General features: G+C 36.3%; 1 protein-coding gene across 10 annotated transcripts in view; it reads right to left on the minus strand.

Annotated features, from left to right (window-relative positions):
* The window catches only part of LOC141387003 (uncharacterized), a 321,944-nt gene that overhangs the window by 26,457 nt on the left and 272,820 nt on the right, over positions 1-22,667 (minus strand). For all 10 annotated transcript variants that reach the window (XM_073956005.1, XM_073956002.1, XM_073956006.1 and 7 more), the window contains exons 7-8: positions 6,238-6,392; positions 243-522 (exon numbers count right to left, since the gene is read on the minus strand). In XM_073956005.1, the coding sequence (XP_073812106.1) occupies positions 243-522; positions 6,238-6,392 (435 nt within the window). The remainder of the gene's footprint in view (positions 1-242; positions 523-6,237; positions 6,393-22,667) is intronic.

The following is a 22,667-nucleotide window of genomic DNA, read 5'->3' on the forward strand; positions in this document are numbered from 1 at the left end:
CTTATTTTCAGATATGAAAACAATTTTCATTTTCAGTTGCAATGTTAGTTTTGGTTTAAAGAATTTACACAAACATTTGTCATATTGATTTATTAAGGACCAACTAGTAAACAATCTCCTCTTCTAGCTGGACAATGGAGTTGTTGTTGTCCTAGTTTCGTGCTATTGGGCCATATATAGCTTGCGTCATTCTTTGTTTTTTTGTAATTTAGATTTTGTTTTTGCTGCAATGTTAAATTTACCTTGGAAAATATAGACGCACTATTTCACCAGCTCGTCCTTTGATGTGATAACTGCATGAGGTGTTTGGCGGATACCAATGGGCTATGCTGAGGAATATACCCTCACTGGCACTGCTATCTTTGAGCGAGTCTGAACTTAGCAACCAATCGCATATGCCGTGTTTAATGCCAGCAGTTTCAACATGACCTGGCCAATTGCCAACATTGAAATGAAAGCCAGTGTTCAGTAGAGGTCCAGCAGGTGATGTAACGAACTCAACGTACATGTATTGTGAAGTGCCTGTAATGAAAATAACGACAACAACATGAACAACAACAAAAAACGATATCACTGTAAATAAACAAATTCATACATATGAAATGATAGAGTGGGTAAAAGAGAGGGGACAAAAAAAGGAGGGGAATGGGTAGGAGAATAGGCACATGGATGTTGCCATTGGTAATATACACTGGGAAAATTCCGCTAGTAAAAAGATATATAGTATTATAAGCTTTGGCTATAATTTCCTAAGAATGAAATAAGCAATAAGCAATAACCCTTTGTTTTTGCAAGACAATTTAGGCTCAGCATCTAGATGACGTAGATAACTAATTCTTCATAGATACATCCCTAACATTACTAAGAATTCCCCTTAAAACCTTGAGACCAAATAACTTGTATTCAGAATAACACCTTTGTACACGTTGAGAGTCGTTATATGGATATCAGACCCTAGATTACTTTAAATACCAAAGAACCTGTGTTCGGAAATACACCTTATCACTTGAAGGGCTATTTTGAAATTAAAAAGCTTAGTAATCACCTTATTTTGCATCTGTATGAACATGAATGTTATAGCTTTCATGTCCGCGAACGTGTTGAATCCTCCCATAACGCCTGTAAGAATGCCTATTTCTATAAAAAAAATCATGGGTGTTAATAAATTTCTTTCACTGTAACCCTACCATGTCATAGCATTTGTCACATGCCGTAGTCAACAAATGCCCAATGCGGCTAAAACGACTACCAATGCAGATGTTTGAGTGTAGGTGTGATATGTTGTTGGTCCGAATAAACATTTAATAAATATTAATTGCATTAGCATTCCAATATCCCTCATCTGACATATTTGGGTTTTGATTATGAACTCCGTTTGTACAAATTCAATCTGTAACTGTGCCCCCACATGGAACTGGACGACAACGACTACAGCAAGATATAACAAAATCCAAATGGACAAACGAATAGTTCGTTAGTTACTACTGATACAGATATCTACAAATGTTTATTGGTACTCATAGCCATTTACATAGCTCAGAACTTCAATCGATCTTGTTCCATTGGGGGCAAAGGTAGAATTGAGTTCATTTGTCAGATTGTCAGTAAGGGTGTGTGTGAGTGTGTGTGTTTGTGAATGCTTAACAGAATGGAAGGATGCATTTACAAATTAACAGGACATGTCATGGGGTCAACAAGCCAACACATACACTAATAAAAATCTACATAAGCTATCAGAACTGTAACTATTTTTTGGGCAGTTACCCACCCCCTCTATCTTTCGATACGTTGTGCAATCATAGCTTTTGCATAAATTACTTGTTTAACTTTGTTATTTACATTGCTGGCCTTTTTTGCATCCTTTAAGGGAAAAATGCAGTTATTTTACAAAACATTATACTAAGTGAATAAGTTCACTTTGGGGAGAATGTATGTTCTCTTTTCCGAATTTTAATTTGATTCGCATTCAATTTCAATACTACTATGGATTGCAGCAATAGAAAAGTTGTTCAATAAAATGCCAAGTACATGCATCCATTCGAACAAACACACACACAAACGCACAACACGTTTCGAAATACATTTAAACATTTTTACACAGAATCGGGGTCAAGGGTTATTATTAGAACTTTAAAGTTCAAGTGGAAAACTAATATTAGTTTTATAGCTAAACTATATATGTGAAAATCATTAACAATTGGCAATAGCTTCCACTTTTGATATTGAATGAATATTGGAATCATGCACATATGTACATGCGTATGTCGAAAAATATTGAGTATTTCAGAATTTCATACTGATATTGTTTGACAATACGCTAAGCCTTTCATAGGAAATGGTTAGCATGAAAGAATTTAGTAATATTTTTATTCATTCATTATCCTGGATTTTTAATGAATATTTTAGAATCTAGGATGGATGGGAGGATAATGCAATTTCAGAAAGATTATTATGTGGTTGATATTAACTTAAGTCTGAGTTGGCAATCATCGCACGTTTCTTGAAGCCGAACTTATAATAGACTTTCAAACGCCTAGGTCTTCCACACAACTCCAACTACTAACACAGCACGGTGCGCCTTAAATATTTTAAATGGAAGGTGCTTACACCTCGGAAGTTTTTGCTGATTCTGAAACTACAATGCTCATAGATGAGAAATATCATGAAACAAAAAAAAATCGCCGGAGGGATTTTAAAATAAATCGCGATTTAAGTTCACATTTTTAGGGGTTCTTTAGGTTTTCACAATTTTGCTTGGAAACCGCTAGTTCTAGGTAAATTGCACTAAAGAAAATGTTGTAGCAGAGAAAATTCTCTACAAGATTGGCCTTAATGATGTTTTCGTAGGTTTTACCGTTTTTAAGATATGGAAGTTCAAATTGGGACAATGCACTGACTGTATCGCCCCCTTATAAAACAATATCATGCACAGCGCCCCTTAACTAACTTTTAATTAAAACGGCTTACACATGGGATGTTGTTGCGGATTCTGAAACAGCAATGTTCATAGATAAGAAAAATAACAGAAAAAATCGCCATCAAAATTCACAATTTTAGGGGTTTTTTAGGTTTTCACGATTTTGCTTGGAAACCGCAAGTCGTATCGAAATGAGTCTTAAGAAAATGTTGTAGCTGTGAAAATTCTCTACAAGACTGACATTTAGGTTTCTTCGTAGATAGATTTTTGAGATATTGAAGTTCAGTTCAAATTTGTAGGTTTTTATCTTAAGTCTTCAAGATTTTGCTTGAAAATCGCAAGTCATACCAAATTGGGGTTAAAAACAATTTTGTAGCTGTGAAAATTCTCTATAAGATTGGCTCATTTAGTTTTTCTTAGGTTGTACCATTTTTGAGATATAGACGTTTAAGTTGGGAAATTGCATTCATTACATTGTTTTATAAGGAGACTTGTCCAAATTTGAATTTTCTCATTTTGAACTTCTACATATATCTCAAAAACGGTTAAACCTGCGAAAATATCATAAAGGCCAATCCTGTGGAGAAATTTCTCTGCTACAACATTTGCTTTAGTGCAATTTACATAGAACTCGCGGTTTCCAAGCAAAATCGTGAAAACCTAAAGAACTTCTAAAAATGTGAACTTAAATCGCGATTTATTTTAAAATCCCTCCGGCGATTTTTTTTTGTTTCATGATATTTCTCGTCTAGTAGCATTGTAGTTTCAGAATCAGCAAAAACTTCCGAGGTGTAAGCACCTTTCATTTAAAATATTTAAGGCGCACCGTGACAGATGTCTTCCTTCATTTGAATTTATAAGACGCTCGAAGAGTATACAATAATTTTGGCCTCTTATCATTGTATTGGGTTTGGGGATAAGAGGGGCAAATCATCCACTTATTGTTTAACGGTAGCTATAATACAATTATACACTTATTATGGCACTTTCCTTATTCCATCACATCCCTGATCTTAAATGCTTCACTTTCAAGTTTGTATCGAATTTATGGGCAATATGATGTGCCGTTCATGTAGGTTCTTTCCTTTATAATGGGTGTATAGGTAGATCTCCAGGAGGCCAGTGCAATTAAGATGAAATATCCTGTACTTCGTCATGACAATGGAAACGGTTATTGTTGTATATAGTTTGTCCTCTTAGAAACCCCTTGTACTTTTAACTTGTAGAATAGAGTGGGGCGATTTGAACACCGTCACGGGCGCCTGGAGTTTCTGATTCTTGGGATTGTACTGAGCAAAAAAGTAAACTAGACCATATGACAGCGGTGAAAATGGAGACCCCGGATTTTGACTTAAAGTTTTTTATCAAGGATTTTTTGGTACTTTGGCATATAACAACCAACCCACTGAGATCTTCGATCCAACACAAAGACAACAATTGTAGCCAAGAGAATAATTAAGAACTCTCTAGTACATCGCAAAAGCATTGGAACGCTCCTTCAGGTAGTTATGGCCTCGAGAAGGTGCACATTTTTCGAAAAATATCGACAAATGACACTGTGCTACAAAATGGGACTCAAAGTCAGTGGGTGGAAAATTCCTTGTGGAGATGAAAACCCTTCGTGAGTGTACTAAGAACCCAAAAGGAAATGTTCACCAAAAACAAAAACCGTTGTCTTTGTGTTGGATCGAAAATCTCAGTGGTTTGGTTGTTATATGCCAACATATCCAAAAATCCTTGAAAAAAACTCAAGGTTTCTGGCCTAATAATGAAGTCGCGAATATTTACGATGAGAAATGGTTTTATTGTTTTTCAAAGTGTTCTCCAGCATGGTTGAAATAGCATTTGCATGCGCTAAAGTCAATTTTCGAAACACTTTTTCCGTTCAGAATGAGACACATCCAACAATATGCTTTTTGAACGCTTCAAAAGCAGCTTCGGGCCACGAAAATCGTTTCCATTTGTTTTTCTTGACGTGCTTGAATAAAAAGAAGTTATTGGGTGCCAAATAAGGGCTGTACGGCTGATGACCCATAAATTTAATGTGTTGGCCGGTTAAAAATGCGCTGATATCAGACGATCTGTGAGAGCACGCACTTTCGTGGTGCAAAATGATTTGTCTTCCCTTGTTCGTTTTTTGAATTTTTCCGAAGACTGCAGGCAAACAAATTGTGGTGTACTACTCAGAATTGACCTTCCTACATTGCTCAAGCGGAACAGTCGCCACATTTGCTACTTCCACGGACAACTTTTGTTGAATTTGGCTCGTCTTCGAAGACCCACATGGTCGATTGGTGTTTTGCTTTGGGCTCGTACGCATAGATCCATGGCAATCCTATAAATGTATTTCGAAGCTCCGCAATCGTCTTTTTTTCAACTTTTTTCAACGTTGTCAAATTGTGCGGGATCCAACGAGAACAAACCTTCTTTTACCGACAGGTGTTCATGCAATATTGAACGAATACTGGTGGAAGAAATACCCAAGGATGCATCTATCTCACGTTCCAGTCCATACTTCCTGAGATAATGGCCGAAAAGCTCCAAGAAACCTTGACGGCACCAACTAAAATGACAAATCTGCATGATTTCTCTCGCAGAGAGATTCTGATTGATTCAAACTTTGCACATCGTATTATTTCATTTAGTCATGTATCAGGTCGGAAAATTGACGATATTGGTCCCGTCCTTCAGTTATCTCCCACACAAATTTTTTGCAAAACATTCTTACGAAAATAGTCTGCCGACACCAACTAAACTGGGTAGTACATAAGATAATCTTTGAAGGGAGAAACCGATATCGTCCAAACGTTGCACATCGTATTATTTCCTACAGCCTCGAATTATATCCGACTATTGACTACATAGGACCACTCTTTCGGGTACATCCCACACAAAGTTTGGAAAGAGTGCAGTACAAGGACTCGTCAGGTGGTTTTAAAACTTTGGGTAACATGTTCTGCCCATACTTCTGGAGAAGTTGGTCCAAAAACTCAAAAAAAAAAAACCCTATAGATGTCAGAAGTATTGTGTTTGATTCTTTTCTATAGGTCCGAGGCTGAGGGTAAATCTCAGTAGGCACAGCTGTCTGATACTTTTTTACATGTTTTCCTTTTTCATCGATCTTTTTTCCTTTTCACTTTTTCTTTTCCTCGTTATAAAACATATTTTAAATCCCAAATATTTCATTAGATATTCGATGAAATGTTTGAGTTTTTGTTTAAATATCCACAACTTAAAGTTCTGATTTCAATAGCATTAGTAAGGTATCACATTCCATAATTCTAACCAAAGTATTTTCCGCAACACTTTCTTTTACTTACCTATTATACTAAAGGGAAATTTGCCCAGGCCACAGAATTTACCAATCAATGGTGAGTGTTCATCGCGTCCATCGTAGACAGCCAACCAATCGTAAGGACAATGTTCGTTGCCAGAACCAATGTGGCGAATGGGACAGGTCATGACATTTTCGCATCTGTAAAGACATAACATAAACATAAAAATCAAAACAAATGACAGCCGCTGTTCTCTATTTTAATATTTCGAAATCATAAATTTTTATGTTACAATTCAAGTTGGAAAAGTATCCATTTCCTCTCTCTCTCTCCCTATCACTTGCTGCTTGTCTAGATTCTTGACAAACATAAGCTTGGTATTAATGACCTCGTCTTCGCATCATTACAACGTCACTTGGCTTGAAGGTTTAAAACTTTCTAATATCCTCATCATTGTCAACATCAGGGAAATTTCAACGACCACCAACCATCACGGTGACAGCATAAAAAGCAAGAACTTCTAACATTAACGCGTACAGAATAGCAGCAGTCCTGCAGGCTCATTACCGTCCATGAATTTTAACAAAACATTTCAAGTGATTATTTTTTGGGAAATGTGGTGGCGATTTGGTTGATTGTCATCGTCATCATCATTATTCAGAAAAGCACACACATTCGTCCACCACCAAATGTTCGTCTGTCCGCCCTTCGTTTTGTGTAGACCACATGATGAAATTGTTATCCTACTATTATGGTGGAATTTAGCGATAACCATAATGGTCATACTGGAGTACAATTGCAGCACACCAGGAGCGGGCAAAAAAAGTAAGTGAAATACTGTCACATCAGCATTGTCATTGGAATCAAAGTCAGGAAAGCAGCAGAAATGGGAGTCAGTCACTGCTGCTTCTGCTGATGATGGGTATGGCGATGATTATGAGCCAGTACATCAATGTTCTCGTGGATGTAATGCCAAGCTAGCCATAATTATAAAGTTACCAAACAATTTGCTGTTTTTCATTTTGCCTGCTGTTGTTGCTTTTTTCTATTTCCATCCAACATTTCATTTTACATTTAAATAATTGATGATGACAGGCAACTGTTTTAAATGAGGAGGGTATGTCCACCAGCATCTACCTCTGACTTCCTCGTTTTCTCCAACCCACCTGCTGCTGTTACACATTTTCTTGTATCTCCGTGTGCTGTTACGGAGCATTTGCCAGCAATTTGTAAAATTGAATTATGATTTATGATCGAATGATGATGATATGCATTTTTCAAAATTTTTATTATTTCCAATGAAACGTTGCAATGTTGTGCCACATTGAAACAACAACCACGATAATAATGAAAGGGAACACACCTCGTATGTCCCTCGAGTGACCAGAGCAAAGCAGTTGGTGCTATTTAATTTCATTAAACTTCAAATAGATAATTTGTCACTCTCGTCACGTACATTTGTCTCAATTTGTAAAACGTGGAGTTAATGTTTAGCAAATAATATTAACTTTGCTCGCAGTGAATAATTATTAGCATTATATGATTATATGAGAGAAGTCTCCCTTGTCCCTTATGGGATGTTTGTGGAACAATTATATATTATATGATCATGTCGAACGGATGGGGTGAAATATATAAAGGGTCATTTTACAAAATGATATGTTATGTAAAGAAAATGTCAATAAAATATGGCAAAGGTATAGAGGTCTACTTCATATGTCAACTTCTTTTAGTGAATGCTATTATTCTCAACCAGTAGACAAATTAAATGGTCACAAAATAGGAAAATATGTGAACACATTACTATGTTGAATCAAATATAAATAAGCGGGAAGAATGTCAGAATGATAAGTTTTTCTCTAAAAAAAAGTCAACCTCATGTCACAAAGAACATTGAAGGAGTATATCAATGATATTTTGAAGACCGGGTTCTGGGACCAACATGAACCACTTGCACGACTTATACTATCTTATTTGCTACCAAAACAACAATCCTTCCACAGATGTTTTACTTTGTTTTAAAACAGGGCTTGGGAAGCACAATTGCCATCTTTGCCACAATATCAAAATCCGATGCGATTTTCAGACATTTTTGTAGGATTCGTTTTTTAGCCACAATAATGAACTGGTCAAGTGTTTTCATCGATTGGACCAAATTTGCGGCCTTTAGAGAATTTTTGCGAAAAAAATTACTATGGAAACGAAGATCGGACGGGTCTACGTTAACCGATCGCCATTAAATTTCATATATAAGGTTTTGGACCAAATGGAAAAAAATTAGGGGGTAGGAGTTCCAAATCTTTTTGGATTGCCCTAATGTACAAGGGCTACTAGAAAAGTTTGAATTTCTAAGGAGACTTCAGGCAAACAAATTGCAGTTTACCACTTTGAATTAACCGTCCTACGTTGCTCAAGCCGTATAGTCTCCACATGTCGAAAAACAAGCGTCCATTTGCTTCGAAGTGTTTCTTCCATGAACAACTTTCGTTGGATTTGACTCGCCTTCAAAGACCCAGACGGTCGATTGCTATTTTGTTTCGGGCTCATACGCATAGATCGATCTTATAAACGTCGTTTGAAGGACCGCGATCGTTTTTATTCCCAATTTCTTTACACCAATCGACAAAAGCCCTTTTTGAGCTACTGTCAAATTGTGCTGGATCTAACTAAAAAAACAGTTTTGCGGCCAGGTGTTCATGCAATATCAAATGTTAGTTGGTGGAGGAAATTCCCATGGTTGCCTCTATCTGACGGTATATAACATGGCGATCTTGCATTATCCGTTCACACACGGGTTAATATTTTCTAGCACAACGGCCGTTTTTGGACGACCCTCACGAACTTCGTTTTTTAGCGAGTGTCGGCCACGATTGAATTGATTAAACCAGTTTCCGTATTTCTATAGGATGGATGGTCCTTTATCGACATACAAAGATTTAATTTGATCGATGCACTCTTGCCGTGATTATCCACGTCGAAAGTTGTGCAAATGATCGGCCGAAAATATTCACAAGTAAATTCCATTTATTTTTTAGCAATTTATTTTTTGAGACACTGTAAACAACACAACACATGATCGTTAGGGTTATAACTTTTTGCACTTTTTTGCAAATATCAAAAATACCACCACATAGCCGTGTAGAGCATGGAAAACTATTATGAAATACGGCGTCAATTTTTCTCTATCGCGAAAAAAGTTTCCGCACCAAATGCATTGAAGTTCAGAAATGCATTTTTTAATTTTAGCTGTTGTGACAACATATTTGCTTTTAATTAAAATTTTTATTTTTTTGTAATCTAATTTAAAATCATTATCAAAGCGTTCTGGACCAATTTGTTCTCAAATCGCGCCATTTCGGAGCATTTTAGGAATTTTTGACACTATTGCAATTTTTGTTTTTTCTTTATAAACTCGCGAATTTTATGTTTATATTTATTGTACCTATTGGACAAGAGGATATGGTGTCATCTGCAACAAATTCGCGAAAGTTACAGACAGTTTTTAATGACTTTGCCTGTGAGAATTGTATTTTTTTCTATGAATATTTATTAAAACCAAGCAAATTTAAAATTTTAAGTAGTAAAAATATCAAAAGGGTTTTAGTAATTACAGTCGGCGCGGAAACTTTTTCCACCGAATCGATCTTAGAAACGCGTTTTCATTACTAGGACAAAATTCCCCACGTGGTACTGGTGTTGTATTTTTGTAAAAAACATATACGATTCTCACAGGCAAAGTCAATAAAAACAGCCTGTATCTTTCGCGACTTCGTTGCAAATGACCCCATATTCTTTTGTCCGGTAGGTACAAAAAATATAAACATAAAATTCACGAGTTTATAAAGAAAAAGCAAAAATTGCAATAGTGTCAAAAATTCCTAAAATGCTCCGAAATGGCGCGATTTGAGAACAAATTGGTCCAGAACGCTTTGATAATGATTTTAAATTAGATTACAAAAAAATAAAAATTTTAATTAAAAGCAAATACGTTGTCGCAACAGCTAAAATTAAAAAATGCATTACTGAACTTCAATGCATTTGGTGCGGAAACTTTTTTCGCGATAGAGAAAAATTGACGCCGTATTTCATAATAGTTTTCCATGCTCTACACGGCTATGTGGTGGTATTTTTTTGGTTATAGCCCTAATGATCGTATGTAAAACTGTCCAAAAAATGTCAAATGTCGTCTGGCAACACTACGTGTTCCCCTCGTATATGTTCGCCCGATTTGAGGTATTTTGTGCGTCAAACACGCAAATTCTGTCCAATTTTTGATGCAATTTTGTAAAATGTCACCAAATTCGGACTATAAATAAGTTTGCCAAATTATTTTGACATCGGTTCAGGTTTCGATATTACTTACTTAGCTGGCCCATTACAGAGCATTTGTTCCATAGACCGAATTAAGAAAAGATCTCCAATTCTCTCTATTTCGTGCTTCGCTTTTTGGAATACCGCGCCTTGTCATCTCATCATCCACTTGTTTGCGCCATCTATTCTTTGGCCTGTCAATTCTGCGTGCACCGCCATGTGGCTCGAATTTATACGCCTTTTTAGCGGGTTCATCACTGCTCATTCTTGTTATATGGCCTAGCCAACGCAATCGCTGCATCTCGATACGTTTAACTATATTAATGTCGTTGTATAGCAGATACAGCTCGTTGTTCATACGACGTCGATATTCACCATCAATGCAGATTGGTCCATAGATCTTTGGAAGAATTTTTCTCTCAAACACTTATCTGCTTGCGCAAGTACCAAGGCTTCGTAACCATACATCAGCACGGGTAGCATCAGTGTTTTTTAAAGCGTTATTTTTGTTTCACGAGTTGTGGCTTTGTTTTTAAAGTAAGCATACTTAAGCCAAAGTAGCATCTGTTGACCAATACAATTCTTCTTTTTATTTCACAACTGATGTCGTTTGTTGCGTTTATGGCGGTGCCGAGGTATACGAAGTCTGTTACTACCTCAAAATTATAGGAACCAACTTCAACAGTTGGTCCGATTTCAATGGACGCATTGCGCGTCGACACCATCAGCTTGGTCTTCTCGCAGTTTACCTCCAGACCCACTTTAGCAGATTCTCCTTTGACCTTCATAAAGGTATCGGTTACATCTTTTACTGATCGTCCCATGATGTCTATATCGTCAGCATAAGCAAGCACCATGTGGCTATTGGTGTAGATTATGCCACTTCTTTTGACGTTTGCCTCTCGTATAACCTTTTCTAGCAGGATGTTGAAAAGATCACACGAAAGGCTGTGTCCTTGCCTGAAACCTCTTTTGGTACAAAACTCTTTGGAGAGGTTCTTTCCTATTTTAACTGAAGATCTTGTGTCAGTTAGAGTCATTTTACAAAGCCGAATGAGCTTTGCGGGGATACCAAATTCAGACATTGCTTGGAATACCTTTGAACGTAGCGGGCTGTCGAAGGCTGCTTTATAATCGACAAAAAGGTGGTAGGTGTCGATCTGCACCTTTGGGTCTTCTCCAGGATTTGCCGCAGGGTAAATATCTGGTCAATGGTGGACTTGCCAGGTCTAAAGCCGCATTGGTATGGTCCAATTATTTCGTTGAGTATGGGTTTTAGTCGTTCGCACAATATCCCTGACACTATCTTGTAGGCAATAGGGAGAAGACTTATGCCCCTATAGTTGGAGCATAAAGTCGTATCTCCTTTCCTATGGACGGGACACAGGATGCTCAGGATCCAATTGTCGGGTACGCGTTCTCCCTACCAGATGAAGCTAACTAGCTGATGCATACACCTTATCAGCGTGACGCCTCCGGTTTTAAACAGCTCGGCTGGTAGGCCATCAGCTCCTGGTACCTTATTATTCTTCAGCCAGTTTATTGCTGTCTTTACCTTATCTTGGCCGGGTGGTATACATTCAATACCATCATCTGGGATTGGATCTGTGGTATCTTTGTCTACTTCGCTACTATTGGATACCAACAGTTTGGAAAAATACTCTTTCCATATCCTTAGCACACTATCCGTATCAGTTACCAGATTACCTTGCTGGTCTATACAGGAGGATGTGCCAGTTCCAAAGCCATCAGTTTGATGTTTCACTCTTTGGTAAAATTTTCGCACTTCATTCTGCCTCCTGTACATCTCTATTTGTTCACACTCACGCTTTTCCATCTCCATCTTTTTCCTGCGGAAAAGACGTTTCTTCTCTCTCCTTTTCTCCCGATATCTCTCTCGTGCGCTACGCGTTGCTAATGATTGTAAAGTAGCCGTATATGCCGCATTTTTCTCTTCAGTAGCAGCACGACCTCCTGGTCATACCATGGATATCTTGGTGGAGGTCTCTGGTATCCAAGTACTTATTTTGCGGCTGTTTGCATGGAGTGGGCAACGTTTTGCCAATTTCCTGATATGTTATCGGGACGAGGAGTGCTTTGATGAAGCAGTTGGGCCAGTTGAGTGGAATATGCTGTGGCTATCTCTTGTGATTGCAGCTTACCGATTTCCAACTTCCGTGTTGTGTCTGTTCGCACTTTGTTTGCTACGTTTAATCTGGTACGTACCTTTGCCGCAACAAGGTAGTGGTCCGAGTCTATGTTTGCACCTCGGAACGATCGTACATCCAACACGCTTGATGCATGTCTTCCATCCATCACAACGTGATCAATTTGATTTCTTGTTTTTTGATCTGGCGACAGCCAGGTGCCCTAATGAATATAGAGATGCTTAAATCTGGTACTGCTAACTACCATGTTTCTTGCAGCTGCAAAGTCTATCAGCCTCATACCTTTGTCAGATGTTTTACTGTGGAGACTGAATTTCCAGGCTGTTGGGCCAAGGATATTCTCTTTTCCAATTTTTGCATTACAATCGCCTAGTATAATTTTAATGTCATGGGCAGGGCAACGGTCATAAGTTTATATAAGCGCTCGTAAAATATATCTTTGGTCCTTGTCTTCATTGGGAGCATGAGCGCAAATAAAGCTGATTTTAAAGAATTTTGCTTTTAATCGAATTGCAGCGAGTCTTTCATTCACTGGGGTGAAGCTGGAGACCAGATGTTTTAACCTCCGACCAACTACAAATCCGCAACCAAACTCATGCTTTGTGTCATGGCAGCTATAATACAGTGCGTCACCTTTATGTGTTGTTGTGACTGACGCCTTTCCCGTTCCATCGTATTTCCTGTATGACAGTAATGTCGGCCTTGTACTTTTCAAGTACATCTGCCAATGCGTAAACTGCATCTTCTCTATAAAGAGTGTGAACGTTCCAGTTGCAGATTCGCAGATCATGGTCCTTAAAACGTTTGCGGGGTTCGTCAACTTTACAGGGGTTTGTTTTTCTTTTCTTTCGTTTTTTCATAGTATGCTGTTTCTCTAGGGGAGGGTTACTAACCCGACGCCCAAACCCAAGTTTTTAACGTTCTTATGGGTGAACGCGCGGCACATGTTAGCTCACTACCTTTAACGGGTGTTAAAGGCGGTTCCCCAGGTGACACCACGGGGAGGTCAGTGTCCACTTGATATGAAAGAGGGACCAAGAAAAATCCTTGGCTTTGCCATGGTAAAATTGGCCAAATTATATTGAAATTTTGGTGGTGTAGGGTATCATATATTCGACCCCGCCCGACTTTTATCATTTCTTTATTGGTTCTTGTCTCAGTTCAGGGTCCAGCCTGTTTATATATTACATTCGATACAGCTTTAATTATCTGCTGAACAAAGCACGGCATCACTTCAGAAATGTTAAACATTTTTGAAAAAGTCAGACATTTTTGTAAACTTTTACCAATGTGTTAATCTTCCTCCAAGGGTTTATGCTCTTCTCCATTAAACAACGTAATGTGAGACATAAAAACTTTAATTGTAAAAATATTCGCCACTTTCAAAAATAAAACAAATCTGGAATTTAGAAAGAAAGCATATTCATATTTCTAGTTTCAAGTTTTAATTAAATTCTTGTAAAAACTGACAAAAAAACTCGACATTCCTTTTCGTTTCGTAGGCCCACAAATGCCTGGCCGGCCGACCGGCAGCTGGCTGGGACTGGTGTTTTATGAGTTTGCGAATTAAATCACACTTGGCTGATCAAAACTTTGTTTCAAAGAGATACTGTTTTTTTATTGGGCACGTCTGCCAGGCCTGTCCTGCCTAACACATATGGATGCTGTAAAAAAATGTAAATTTCCATCCCAATACCAGCAATTTGTTGCGAAGTAACACGTTTTTTTAACAGCAAAGTTCTTGGATTGTAATTACTTTTTTGAATAACTTTTTTTGGGGGTTCCAAAAGGTTTTAATTGAAGTTAAATTTGTTCCATTCTGTTTTGTTTTTCAGACTACCGCCAATTCATTTGACATTGCCTTCCGTTTCCTTTAGCAGAAATTAATCAAGAAACGGAAACGGAATATTTTAATATTGTGTAGCATGTTTTTGTTTTTGCTCCAAAATAAATAACAAAACAATTGGACTCTGGTGGCATATTTTTCTCTTTTTTTATTTACTTTTAGGTTAGGTTATGAGTAGAGGGGTAATGCCGATTCCAGATCAGTAATTTGATACCTTTTTACCTCCTGTCTGTGTGTGTGTGTGTGAGAGAGAGAGTGTGTGTGTGTGTGTGTGTGTGAGAGAGAGAGAGAGAGAAGGAGAGATAAAGTGTGTGTGTGTGTGAGAGAGAGACTATTTGGAGAGCGAGGGTTAAATTTAACTGCACAGTGGGTCAAAACAACAAAAAATTACAAGAAATATGATAGGCTAAGCCACCTATATGAACGGATGAGGGGGAGAGAGCCCGAGAATTTGAGAGAGACCCACATTTTTTCGATAATATAATCAAGAATACATACATACATATGTAAGCGTTTAAATATAAGCGAGGCAAAATATGAAACAATGTTGCATATTTTACCTCCTGTATGTGTGAAGCAAAATATGAAACAAAGTTGCAAATTTTACCTCTTGTATGTGTGAAGCAAAATATGAAACAAAGTTGCATATTTTACCTCTTGTATGTGTGAAGCAAAATATGAAACAATGTTGCATATTTTACCTCCTGTATGTGTGAAGCAAAATATGAAACAAAGTTGCATATTTTACCTCTTGTATGTGTGAAGCAAAATATGAAACAATGTTGCATATTTTACCTCCTGTATGTGTGAAGCAAAATATGAAACAATGTTGCATATTTTACCTCCTGTATATGTGCTACAGAGAGCGAGACCGAGATTTGAGGAGAGAACCACATTTACCCTGTATATGTGTGGGAGGGAGCCAGACCGAGAAGTTGAGAGAGAACCACATTTGATCGCTAATGTAAACAAAATACATTTCAATATATGTCTGTCCGTAAGCATGCCGAAACATGATCGTAATCAAAGTGGATTTTTCCGTCCGTCCGCCAGTCTCTCTGTGAGCATGTTCATTCATGTTCATAACTTAACATATGTATACCCAATTAATTTCACAATATTGTGAAATTCATGTTTTAGCATACTACAGTTTTCGTATAAAAAGCAAATAATCTTAAATAAGATTCAATGTATACCCAATTAATTTCACAAGTTTGTGAAATTATTGATGATGGTCAGGTTCGTTCGTCTTTTGAATTTCATAATGCTATGAGTTGAGATGAATGTCAGAGTTTCTCATATTGCAACAAAAACCCAAGAGTAAACATTAAGTGGCCATGAAATGATTCGTACAAATTCTTTCCATTGTTTTACTCCATGTTAGCGTACTGGTGATCGATACATTGACCAAAAATTTGATTTTTGTCAACGAGCATTAGGTCATTTGTTTACATTTAACAAATGTAAACAAATCTGCAGTATTCTATGCTACAAGAATATTTCTTTGTTCGTAGGAATTCTTGCCCTTTGTGGGTATTACACAGTTTGAGTCTGCAATGCATGTGTTTATGTTGACCATCATGTGGAGGGGGATAGGGGGTCAAGTGTGATGTGGGGATTAGGTTGAAGGCGGATTTTGATTCTGGAATACAATCAATACTTTGATTCATTCAAATAATTATATATTGATGGGAATTGTTGAGAACATCATCAGTACTTAACAAGTCACGGATTATTCAACATCGCATTCCAAAATTCTAATTGCTTTTAAAAATGGCTAAATATACTTGCATTTATTGTGCTACTACTTTCAATGTTAAACGCGAGTTTTTAAAACACGTAAAAATGCATTGTAAAAATTGTGGTCAACTGTTTAGTAATTGTTATCAACTAAAATTTCACCAACTGACAAAACATGCCCAATCAAGTGAAACAAATATACAATTCATTAATCAACATCAAGTTTTAAGTGTTACCCAACAACAACAACCAACTGAATCATTTATTCAAAGCTCAGAACTTCAACAACATCAACAAGTTTATACTGGTATCCAACAACAACCAACTATTGCATCTAATCAAATCTCACAAATTCAACAACAACAAGCTTTAACTCTTTCTCAACAACAACCAACTGTAACATCTAATCAGAAACCAAAACAACAAGAACAACCAACTGTATCGCAGATGAATGCACCTAAAATAGACAAAATTAATCGGGCCGATAAGCTATGTGAAGAGTGCAACGTTACAGTGAAGAATATGATATCTCATATTCGAAGTGAGAATCATCGCGGTGTTGTTAGAAAAAATTTGGAAAAAAATATAAAAATTATAAAAAGTGCGTTTAATCAAAACATCACATGTTATGAAGTGGAAAATACTAAAGACATAATATTACCCCGTGATTTTCTAAGAGACGCTAAAGACTCAATAATAAAATGTTTAAAATTTGAGTTGATTGAAAAAAATTGTATCAAAGTCAATATGGAGCTGCAGGGACAATATGTGAAGCCCACCGCTGTAAAAGAGAATCAGTCAAAATCTACAGAGTCGATAGAAACAGAACAAGTGTTTAATCACATATCAAAGACTGTAATCCTTTCCCTAGGTGATGATCTAGATGAAATCTTTACCAACCAAGAGAATGAACTTGTCGACAAATCAGACGAGTTTCAAGAAAGAGGTTCTGGATGGGCCTTGGAAAAACTTATAAAAATTGACATCAATATTAACAAAGTCAATTTAACTCGTGGGTCACAATACATCCAAACGCCAGCATCATTGAGAACAAAAGGCGCATGCATAAACATAAAAAACAATGATGAATACTGCTTTAAGCTGTGTATGGTAGCGGCACTAAGTTTCCCGAGAACAATGAATGTCGATAGACCATCTACATATAAAGTCGATGTCAAGCAGGATGTCATCCGTCTCGATTCAGGAATAACATTAAACTTTATGGGTTTAAGTTTTCCATTGGCTCTAAAGGATGTAAAACAATTTGAAAAAGCCAACCCCGAAATCAGTGTAAATGTTTACGGATATGAGCGATATTCCATTGAAGGGCCATACTACCTTACAAAAGAGGAAAAGAGACATCATGTTAACCTGATTTTACTCAACGATGGGGAAAAATTCCATTACATATGGATTAAGAACATGTCACGGTAATATATCAACATTTAATAATGCTCAAATCATTAACTTATTAATTGTATATTTCCGTTAATTTCAGACTTCTATCAGCTCAAATATCAAAACATGGACACGCGGTATATATCTGTAACGGATGCGTTCAACATTTTCATAAGGAGAAGGACCTCGATGTTCACAAAAAGCAATGTGGAGGTGTAGTTTGCAGCATGCCCAAGACAAAGAAGGACGCGATACTCAAATTTGGAAACTACAAAAAGATGCTGAGGGTGGGTATTAGTATATATGCTGATGCTGAGAGCGTATTGAAACATAAGGAGCAGGAACCCAATAACAGCGGAAAAACAGAGCAAGTAAAAGAGCACGTACCATGTGCTTTTAGTTATAATATAAAATGTAGTTTTGACTCTAGTTTAGATAAGTTCTTTACTTATACTGGCCCTGACGCGCCTAAAGTTTTCTTAGAAAATTTAATTAATGATTGCAAGTTCTTTTATAATAACTATTTGTCAAAAGTTAAACCAATGATTACATTAACACCCGAAGAAGAATTACACTTTAAAACAAGTGTCAGATGCCACATATGCGATGAACCGTTAGGTGGTGATAGAGTTCGTGATCATTGCCACCTAACTGGTAAATATCGCGGGCCTGCACATAATCGTTGTAATCTGCAGTATCAAATACCTAAATTCATCCCAATTTTTTTCCATAACTTCTCATCTTATGACTGTCACCTTTTTATTAAAGAATTATCTAATTTTGGTGGAGATATAAAAGTAATTCCTCAAAATAAGGAACTTTATATATCCATGTCTTATTTCATTAATATGAAAGATGATGAGTCGAATAACACTACTAGCTCCAATAGTAGTGTTGTTGTAGGAGAAGAGGATGAAGAAGAATGGAGTGATGAGGGAGAGGATTCAGAGGAAGAAGATGTAGGGGAGGAAAGACAATGTGAAAAAGACAAGAAGAAAAAGAAGAGACAAAACAGACTTGAACTACGTTTCCTGGACAGTTTTAGATTCATGCCTACAAGTTTAGACAAATTGGCAAAGAATCTGCCTAAAGACGATTTTCATGCGGTGAAATCATATTTCCCTAAGGAGAAAGATTTTACGCTCTTGACAAGGAAAGGTGTTTTTCCTTATGATTATCTTTCATCATTTGAAAAACTAAAAGATACCCAACTACCACCCATAGAAGAATTTTACAATAAAATGACAGATTCTGAATGTTCAGTAGAGGACTACAACCATGCAAAACAAGTTTGGTCACATTTTCGTTGTCAGACTTTGCAAGATTATATGGAGTTGTACCTGAAAACAGATGTCCTCTTACTAACAGACGTCTTTGAAAATTTTCGAGATGTCTGTATGAATATTCACAAATTAGACCCCTGTCAATACTTTACGGCCCCATCTCTATCTTGGGATGCAATGCTACTATGCACAAAGGTTGAACTTGAGCTTTTTACAGATATAAATATGTACAATTTCTGTAAAAATGCTATTAGAGGTGGACTAACCCAGTGCTCAAATAGACATGCTGTAGCCAATAATGAAGATGTCCCCAATTATGACAAAAGCAAGCCAGAAGTAAACATATATTATTTGGACGTTAATAATTTATATGGAACAGCAATGACAAAACCTCTCCCAGAAAAAAATTTCAAGTGGGAAGAGGACTTGGAAATATTTAATGATCCTAATGTGATACAATTAATTCCAGATGATAATATAACTGGCTACATATTAGAGGTTGATCTCGATTACCCTCAGCATCTTCATGACAAACATAATGACTTACCCTTTTGTCCAGAAAACAAATGTGTTGGGGGGTCTAAAACTAAAAAGTTAATTGCGGACTTGACAGACAAAAAATCGTACACAATTCATTATTCTGCTTTAAAACAATGTTTGCAACATGGACTGATTCTTAAGAAAGTACATAGAGTTTTGTCATTTACACAACGTGCCTGGTTAGCTCCCTATATATTAAAGAATAATATGCATCGAGAAAATGCTAAAAATGCATTTGAAAAAGATTTTTTCAAATTGCTGAATAACTCGGTATACGGTAAGACTATGGAAAATATAGACAAGAGGAAAACTGTTAAAATTGTAACAGAGTGGGAGGACAAGAATAACAAGAAGAAAAGAAATGTAGCTAGCAAGCTAATTGCTAAACCCAATTTCCATAGTCTTTCTATATTTTCTGAAAATATGGTAGCTATCCAGATGCAAAACGTAAAAGTAAAATATGATAAACCATTATATTTAGGCTTTTGCGTGCTAGAAATATCAAAGCTGTTAATGTATGCTTTCCTTTATGACTTTCTGAAAGCAAAATTTGGCGACGCCTTTATTTTAAATTATATGGACACGGACTCTTTCATCATAACATTTAAAGGACTTAATCTATATAGGGTATTGACTTTGAAAGAAATAGAGGAAAGGTTTGACACATCAGACTTCTCACCCAACAATAAGTATGGTATTCCTCTCATTAATAAAAAGAAATTGGGTATGATGAAGGATGAAAATAACGGAAAAACCATGATTGAGTTTGTAGGTCTTCGTCCTAAAGTCTATGCTATCAAAGTAGTTGATAGCGACGATGTGAAGAAATCTAAGGGTGTTAAAAAATCCGTAATAAAAAAGTATACAATAGATACATATAGAGAATGTTTATATGATAAAAAGGTTTTGTATGACACAATGTATACATTTAGGTCAAGACAGCATACTATAACCACAGACAAAATTACAAAAATATCTCTAAGCCATCAAGACGATAAAAGATTTATTCGAGAAGATGGTATAAGTACATATGCTTGGGGCCACTATAAACTAAACAATATAAATGAGGATTTAAACACGGATAATTTAGATTCACCTGTCCCAATGGACATTGATTAAAATGTAAATATATTAAATTAAGGAATAAAATCTAATGTATAAATATTGGTTATTAATTGCCTTACTGCTAGTATTTCAACATATTATCATTAAAATTTCAGCATTATTTTCATGTTACTTTTTAGAAATTACACATGGTATTTGTATTAATCTTTTTTAACAATGTTTTACTAATTAACAATATATTATTAATAATACTAACTTTACACATAAAAACCATTATTTTTACTAATTATCTATGTACTATTACAAACTACATACATTTATAACGTTTTTTGAAAAAAATAAAACAATACTTTTTTATAATTGAAATTACAAAACAATGTGTTTTATTTCATTATTGAGTTTACATGATATAAAGGTAAGTATGCAAAGAACTTATACTATTTTTCGAACGATTCCAGTCAATGGAACATACTCCACCAGACGATCATGGATAATTAAGCAATATGCTGAGGTATTTTGAGGAATTGGTGTATTGGTTTCAAATTGAATTTTTAAATCGATGGGTCCATTCTTCACAGTTTCGTTTTGATTGCTGATGTCAATAACGGCAATGGGGTTGTCTTTAAAACTTGCATATGTGAGAAGTGGTTGTGGTTCCCTCATATAATACGATTGTTGAAACTTGGCATACATGTCATAGAGTACTGCATAACGATTTTCTCCAAACTTTAGATTCAAATCATCATATGGATAAGTTTCAGAGTTCAAGTGAACTTTAATGTTTTGAAGTTCACAGTGTTGTAGCTTGTTGTCTCTTTCAAATATCAAAGCAACGTATCGAGGTCTTTCATGATTGGCAGACAATTTAACACTCCAGCTGTGTTGTCTTCCACCAGCAAAAGTTGGATTAAAGTAGCAATCCCAGCTGCGGAAAGCTATCGGTAAAGTTTTTCCATCCTTGATTGTTTTCAAGAAACTGATTTTTCTATAGTCTGACAAATGAATGTGTTGTACTTTCCAAACAATGTTTGTAATGGTGAGTTGAATTTCTTCGTTTTCAGTAGTTGAATAACATACATTTTTATCGTTGGCGCTTCTCAAGAGAATCAGGTCATGTTTGCTGTTGCAAATTACTTTATTAAAGTCCTCTGCAAAGCCCAGTAGACGATTCAAGGGAACACAAAAATTGAATGAGCTTGTATTTACGTCACCATCTGGATTCCAGCCTGCATTACTCATAACCTTGCTTTCGGATTCACTTAGAGAAATCCAATTTTTAACTTTTGTTGTGGTACCCAGATAACGAGTACGATCAATTTCAATTCCATTTAGTTCATAGCGAATTTCATCAAACATGTAACCCACACAGTTATTCCTTAGTTTAGCATTCTGCGAAACACCCCCCTTTGAGTTTTTCAAATTTCCTTCAATGTATAGATAGCTCTCCGATGGTAGTATGTAAAGATCTTGATTTTGTATACTTATACGAATTTCATCGTTATTTTTAAATGATTGAATATATGGAACATAGCTATGGTAGTCTCTCTTCACAATATTCTCGTCAGAGAGTGGGCGCTCATTAATGTCGAGTATTTCAGACATTTGGTTTGACTTTTAATTTTATAAGCTTTAAAAATTCTTTATTTTCCTTGCTGAGAGGAGGTCTTGACGGTTTGGCTCCTTGATGATGAATGTGTTTTGGTGTTTGTTTATGGGTGTATTTATTGTAAATAATCATGGCTGTCTGGGTCTTATATGAATTCGTAGCGTAATTTCTTCTCCTCTAAAGTTTATCAAGCGACCTTCTTGATCTAATATGAGTATCTCCAGATGACTTATTTCTTTGACGTTCACCGGCAAATAAATGAGATTCATCGGTCTCTCCGCCAATTTATAGCCTGGAGGGACGTCAAGAGCGAATTCGTGTAGAATATGAGCAGGCGACCCATTCATGAATGATCCGGTAACAATATTGCAATGTATTTGTATGGCATTGACCTTTAAAATGTTAACTGGAAGGTTTGAAGTATGCTTTTTGCCAGGTTCTAAAATTTTTTCGGTAAAACCAAAGAGTTTTGCAATGGATTTTTCTTTATCAAAGTATATGGGATCATGAGAGGATAA

Source organism: Musca autumnalis, unplaced genomic scaffold, assembly GCF_047663935.1.
Source record: "Musca autumnalis isolate F117 unplaced genomic scaffold, ASM4766393v1 scaffold_5, whole genome shotgun sequence".
NCBI lineage: Eukaryota > Metazoa > Arthropoda > Insecta > Diptera > Muscidae > Musca > Musca autumnalis.